This window comes from Pongo abelii, chromosome 19 (assembly GCF_028885655.2).
Source record: "Pongo abelii isolate AG06213 chromosome 19, NHGRI_mPonAbe1-v2.0_pri, whole genome shotgun sequence".
NCBI classification, from domain to species: Eukaryota; Metazoa; Chordata; class Mammalia; order Primates; family Hominidae; genus Pongo; species Pongo abelii.
This window is the reverse complement of record NC_072004.2, coordinates 71,640,284-71,647,265: the sequence shown is the minus strand read 5'-3', so window position 1 is coordinate 71,647,265 and position 6,982 is coordinate 71,640,284. Positions and strand designations below refer to the sequence as shown.

Genomic DNA, 6,982 nt, shown 5'->3' with positions numbered 1-6,982 from the left:
GTATATACATAAACATATCTAAACATACACACATGCCTACTATGTACCTACAAAAATTAAAAAATTAAAAAAGATAAAGAACAAACTAAGCTCAAAGTTAGCAGCAGGAAGGATATAATAACACTTTTTGCTCTAAGTTTTATTATGATACTTATGATAAAACTTAGAGCAGAAATAAAAATAGAGACTAGAAAAACAATAGCAAAAAATCAATGAAACAGTTTTTTTTGAAAGACACAGAAAATTTACAAACCTCTAGCTAGACTAAGAAAAAAAGAGGAAACACTCAAATAAATAAAATCGAACATGTGCTTTTCTGCTCCTCTCCTGCCGCCTTTGAAATTCAGATGCATCCTTCTTTAAATGATTTGTATTGTGTTCCACAAATAATCTTTTGGGACTTCTTTCTGAAACATGACTTTGTTTCTATGCAGAACAAAGGCAAGGTAGAGTGACAGGGAAAAGAAGTCAGGTAGGGAAGGCTATTCTGTGAAGAGTGATTGTTGGGCAATAGAGAGGCTCTCTAGGTTATGCAAGAGTCAAAGGGTAACTGGATCCCAGAGGTGATAGAAGCACACTTATCAGAGACAGTGTCTACTTGTAGGGACAACAGTAAATCTGCATTCTCATGGGCACTGTGGCTTGTCCTGGAAGCATCTCAGGCTGGCATAGTCATACCTCTAGGAGAGTTAATACTCTAGAAAGAGGAGCAAGTCTAGAAATAAGATGATAGAAATTTCCAGAGAATTTGAGAAAAAGCTACCATGGATACAAAGATACCTCTGAGCACCCTTGTTCCAATTTTCATTTCTTGGTAAGTCTGTGGTATTATGCTTCATATTCATGCTTCAGTGCTGCCATCTGAACTCTCACTGCTCCAGACTGTTTCCAGCATATTTTTTCTTCTAGATATTTCTACTCTTGCTTATCTTTAGAGAGGCTGTTGCTTTAGTACAAGTTGGCAAATTTTTTAATTTTAGGGCTTTGTGGACACTATAGTCTCTGTCACAACTACACAACTCTGCCACTGTAGCACAAAAGCAGCCATATACTATAGCTAAACAAATGGGCATGGCTGTGTTCCATTAAAACTTTATTTACTGCTGGGTGTGGTGGCTCACGCCTGTAATCCCAGCACTTTGGGAGGCCGAGGAGGGCGGATCACGAGGTCAGGAGTTCAAGATCAGCCTGGCCAACATCGTGAAACCCTGTTTCTACTAAAAATACAAAAATTAGCCGGATGTGGTGGCAGGCGCCTGTAATCCCAGCTACTTGGAGGGCTGAGGCAGATAATTGCTTGAACCCGGGAGGTGGAGGTTGCAGTGAGCCGAGATAGTGCCATTGCACTCCAGCCTGGGTGACAGAGCGAGACTCTGTCTCAAAAAAACAGAAAACAAACAAACAAAAACTTTATTTACAAAAATTCAGCAGGGTAAACTTGACGTGTGGGCTGCTGTTTGCAGATGCCCTCTTTTAGGTATATTCCCATCCATTCCATTGGTTTCCATTTTACTTTCTCATTTCTCAGCCATGAACATGCCATTGTTTTCAGTTGCTCCATGTGTTGGCAAGTTCCCTAAATCCCAATAGTAAGGCTCAGGATCATTTCAGCGAAAACAGGTTAAGTTTCTGCTATAAAAACAAATTGAATTCTGAAACATGGATGAATGTGGGAGGAAAGAGTTACCTGGAAGAGTAACTCTCACAGCTCTCTCTCAGAGCTCTCTCTCTGGGGAGAAAGAACAGTGGCAGAACCTCCTGGGTGAGAAATCCCTGATTCCCAAACAACTCCACCCCACATCCCTGGCTGTCCTCCCCTCTGAGTAATGCGGACAGCCCTTTGGGGCTGTGATGATTCTATCTCCTATGAAGCCACCTGATGAAACTCTGATTTCGCCAACCACTAGCACCCAAGAAGAGCCTGGTGTGACATAAGCTGAATGGAATAATTTTATGGGTTGAGGGGGGACTCTTTAGAAGCATCTAACTAGCATATTTTGGAGAAAAATTAGCTGAAGCATTAGGAAAGGAAACTATGCTGTATGCCAAGCCCCCACCCACCATTAGTGGTATAAAAGGACTGCAGAGGAAGGAGAGACTCAAACCTGCCCACATCCACCTCCAGCAGCTTACCTGCTTTTCCATTACCTGTTCCAGCACCATGTCTTACAGTTGTTGCCTGCCCAGCCTGGGCTGCCGCACCAGCTGCTCCTCCCGGCCCTGCGTGCCCCCCAGCTGTCATGGCTACACCCTGCCCGGGGCCTGCAACATCCCCGCCAATGTAAGCAACTGCAACTGGTTCTGTGAGGGCTCCTTCAATGGCAGCGAGAGGGAGACCATGCAGTTCCTGAACGACCGCCTGGCCAGCTACCTGGAGAAGGTGCGTCAGCTGGAGCGGGACAACGCGGAGCTGGAGAAACTCATCCAGGAGCGGTCCCAGCAGCAGGAGCCCTTGCTGTGCCCTAGCTACCAGTCCTACTTCAAGACCATTGAGGAGCTCCAGCAGAAGGTGAGGGGGTTGGCCATGTGCGGGGCCAGCAGCAGCTGGCTCTCTTTGAACAGTAAGACATTCTCAAGTTCAAGTGTACCTCATGAGAGAAATTTCTTTTCAGATTCTGTGTGCCAAGGCTGAGAATGCCAGGCTGGTGGTGAACATTGACAATGCCAAGCTGGCCTCTGACGACTTCAGAAGCAAGTATGTTGAACTTCAAGGTCCCTGTGGTTCTTGCATGGCCCTAGGGACTTACTATTGCCTGGAAGAGGAGAAAGCCATTTCTCCCTATTTCTCCTCCTAGGGCTGGTTATGTAAAATCAGTTTCAAATAGAGAACTAGACTCATGTGCTGCCTGCTCTTTGGTCTATACTGGTCTTTCTGGAAGTGTTTCTTAAACCACAAAATTCAGAGATTGAAATGAATTGTTCTTTGGGAATTGATTTGGTGATATATTAGCTAATAAAACTGAGAGCACAGTGAGAGACTTCATCTCATGCATGCATGTGGGCTACTCGTGGTGTTAGGGTGAGTCAGGGAACCTCTTCAGCCTATCCATGGACAGCTTGACTGAAGCATATGAAAGGGAAGAGGCAGAAAACTGTGTAAGTTCAAGAAGATTCAGACCAATTCTACCCAAGCAACACATGAGAGGGGAAGGTGGTTTTCTTTCCTGACTTATCCTCCCACTCCAACATGTGCAGGTACCAGACGGAGCAGTCCCTGAGGCAGCTGGTGGAGTCGGACATCAACAGCATACGCAGGATCCTGGATGAGCTGACCCTCTGCAAGTCAGACCTGGAGTCCCAGGTGGAGTCCCTGAGGGAGGAGCTGATCTGCTTGAAGAAGAACCATGAGGAGGTATGAAACAAATTCACAAAAGCAGTCCTCAGAGCTAAGCTACTAGCACGGGGAATCAGGAGACGATTACTGTCTGGATCCCTGGTCTGGGACCCTTCTCTGAGGAACTCAAGGTATTCTCAGAGAGTGACGGTGCTACATCCATATCAAGGAGTGGAGTGAGCTGCTCATTCTCCAGCGGCTGGGTGAGGGTTAGGCAGGTGTTGGAATTACTGAGGAGGGACATCATTCACTGAGCCCTGCTCTCTGCTAATCACTGCTAGGTCCTGAATTTGGTGGTGGAGATGGAGGGACAAAAAAGAAATAAGACATAAGACATGGCCCTTTTCTTAAAAGAGCTCACAGTCTAGTATAGAAAGACAGTCATATAAACACAGTGATATAAACAAGACAGAGTGAAACAAGTACCATATGAGATTTACAAACAGTATGCTCTAGAAATAATCCAGGCTGCCCAAGAGGAGACAGGGAACTCTTCTCAGATGCAAAGAGGAGGATTTCAGTACTTGGGTGTTTCAGTCTGAGGGAAGAGGTTGAACAAAGACACAGAAGTGTCAGGGCAGGGAGTATCTGGGTATGGCTGGGCATGCAGTACCTCCAAGAGTGTGATGAAAGTGAAGATGTGATGGGAAGCGAGGAAGGACTTGCATATGCCAAGGAGTTTAGACTTAGTCTTGTAGAAGGTGTGAGGTTGTTTCAGTTTCTATGGGACAACAATTGATGTGATCCCTGTTGGAGTTTATTGCTATAAAATGTGTGTGTCACTCTTTGGGAATGATCAGAATCTTCCTTTTAGTGCTTTTTTTTTTTTTTGACGGAGTCGTACTCTGTCACCAGGCTGGAGTGCAGCGGCGTGATCTAGGCTCACTGTAACATCCGACTCCCTGGTTCAAGTGATTCACCTGCCTCAGCCTCCCGAGTAGCTGGGATTACAGGCACGTGCCACCACACCCAGCTAATTTTTGTATTTTTAGTAGAGACAGGGTTTCACCATGTTGGCTAGGATGGTTTCGATCTCCTGACCTCGTGATCCACCTGCCTCTGCCTCCCAAAGTGCTGGGATTACAGGCGTGAGCCACCGTGCCTGGTCCCTTGTAGTGTTTTTTGGGCAGCATCAGGCTCATTTTCCCGGAGCAGGAAGATGGCAGATCTTCTATGGGACAATTGATGTGATCCCTGTTGGAGTTTATTGCTATAAAATGTGTGTGTCACTCTTTGGGAATGATCAGAATATTCCTTTTAGTGCTTTTGGGGCAGTATTGTGCTCATTTTCCTGGAGCAGGAAAATGGCAGATCCATTGCCATACGTTCATTGTTTCCCTTTTCTCCATCAGGAGGTCAACACCCTGCGCTCCCAGCTTGGAGACCGCCTCAACGTGGAGGTGGACACTGCACCCACTGTGGACCTGAACCAGGTCCTGAACGAGACCAGGAGTCAGTATGAGGCTCTGGTGGAAACCAACCGCAGGGAAGTGGAGCAATGGTTCGCCACGCAGGTGGGCATCTAAGCACATGGCCACTCAGTACCCGAGGTGCCCCAGGGTCCTGGAGGCAGGGTCTGATCCTTTCCCCACTTGGGTGTTTCAGACTGAGGAGCTGAACAAGCAGGTGGTATCCAGCTCAGAACAGCTGCAGTCCTACCAGGCGGAGATCATCGAGCTGAGACGCACGGTCAACGCCCTGGAGATCGAGCTGCAGGCCCAGCACAACCTGGTGTGTATTGTTCAGCCCTGCTGGTGAGCGATTGGGAGGCAGAGTCCCAGGGATGGGCTTGGGGCCACACACTCTCCTTAACTCTTGGAGCTTGTGACTTCCTTGGAATCCTATGAAGAAACCCTTTGAAGGAGCCCCTCTCTGACATTCCTGATCTTCCCCACCACAGCGAGACTCTCTGGAAAACACTCTGACAGAGAGTGAGGCCCGCTACAGCTCCCAGCTGTCCCAGGTGCAGAGACTGATCACCAATGTGGAGTCCCAGCTGGCAGAGATCCGCTGTGACTTGGAGCGGCAGAACCAGGAGTATCAGGTGCTGCTGGACGTGCGTGCCCGGCTGGAGTGTGAGATCAACACGTACCGGAGCCTCCTGGAGAGTGAGGACTGCAAGTGAGTAAGGGGCAAAGAATGTCTGGGAAGAATGTGTACAGTGGGATATTGTAGGCACACAAATGGTGGCCATTTTTTCAACTAGTCAGGCAACACATATTAACAGTGTAGCGTGTGTCCAGTGATCTGTGATAGCTAAGCAAAGGGAGGCCAAAGGTAAGCGAACAGCCCCTGACTCAGGGGCCTAATAATGGAGGAGTGGTGGTAGGAGCTGGCCAGTCATAGGAATAAAATTTGTGTAAGGCACATTAAGTTCCAGGAGACCACAAGAGTATGAGATAATATTTTTGAAAAGCACAATTTTTCCACCTCTGCACATGGCATTCTGGGAGAGAGAGAAGCGTTTTGTAGTAATCAGAACTTGATTCTGGCTGGGTGTAATGGCTCATGCCTATAATCCCAGCAATTTGGGAGGTTGAGGTGGGTGGATTGCTGGAGGTCAGGAGTTCAAGACCAGCCTGGCCAACATGGTGAAACCCCATTCCTACCAAAAATACAAAAAATTAGCCAGGCATGGTGACGCATGCCTGTGATTCTAACTACTTGGGAGGCTGAGGCAGGAGAATCGCTTGAACCTGGGAGGCATAGTGAGCCTTGGCTCCCACTTGCAGTGAGCCAAGATCGCACCACTGCACTCCAGCCTAGGCAACAGAGCAAGACCCTTTATCAAAAACAAAACAAAACAAAAAGAACTTGATTCCAACTGACTCCAACCACTGAGAATTCATAGGTTGTGTCATTAAGCCCAAGGTATTATGTGCATTAAAACCTCCTCCTAAAGCCATTCTAAACCTCCTTGTCCTCCTAGGCTCCCCTGCAACCCATGCGCCACCACCAATGCTAGTGGCAACTTCTGTGGACCCTGTGGCACCTCTCAAAAGGGTTGCTGTAATTGAAAAGCTTGTATCCTCTTTGAAGACATCTACAAAGCCATTTAGATCAACCACAGGAAGGATCCTCAAGTCCTGACTTTTCTGGAGCTCAGCTGACATCAAGAAACCTCATCTTGCCTCTATGTTATCTCTAGAATGCTGAAAAGCTTTCCCGACCCAAGCAAAGACATACATCATCAACTTCCAATGTTGGGACAACTCCTTCCTGTTGAGGGTCGAGCCTCTTTGTTTCTAAACATGTTCAGCTCCATGTAATCTGAGCTCCAGTTACTACTTTAGGGTGTTTCCTGAACGTACTACTGCATTTCCTGTTTTCCTTTCTTCTTTGGCATTCTCTGGAATGCAAGGAGGAGACTTCATTTACTTCCCAATAAACTTAATTTCTCTGGCATAATAAATGTTTCTCATTCATATTCATGCATTGTAAATTACTCGTCATGGCTGTTTCATAAAAATACCCCTTCATTAGGAGAATAAAATGAAGTAAATGACTGAGCCAAGCCTTTATGCTTCACCAGAAACACTGATGTAGACAGGGAAGGATGTCCTTCTGGACTCCCACCCAGGGTAGGCCATGCAGGAAACCTGGCCTTCAATACCCATGCTTGCCTTTCCTTGACTACAGGGCCCTTGG

General features: G+C 46.9%; 1 protein-coding gene across 1 annotated transcript; it reads left to right on the top strand.

Moving 5' to 3' along the window:
- Positions 1-565: 565 nt before the first annotated feature.
- KRT34 (keratin 34) lies at positions 566-6,742 on the top strand. The gene is made up of 8 exons (XM_024235274.3): positions 566-814; positions 2,158-2,509; positions 2,613-2,695; positions 3,196-3,352; positions 4,687-4,848; positions 4,940-5,065; positions 5,235-5,455; positions 6,264-6,742. Exons 1-8 carry the CDS (start codon positions 765-767, stop codon positions 6,349-6,351), a joined length of 1,239 nt encoding a protein of 412 aa, XP_024091042.2. The 5' UTR covers positions 566-764; the 3' UTR covers positions 6,352-6,742.
- Positions 6,743-6,982: the final 240 nt, after the last annotated feature.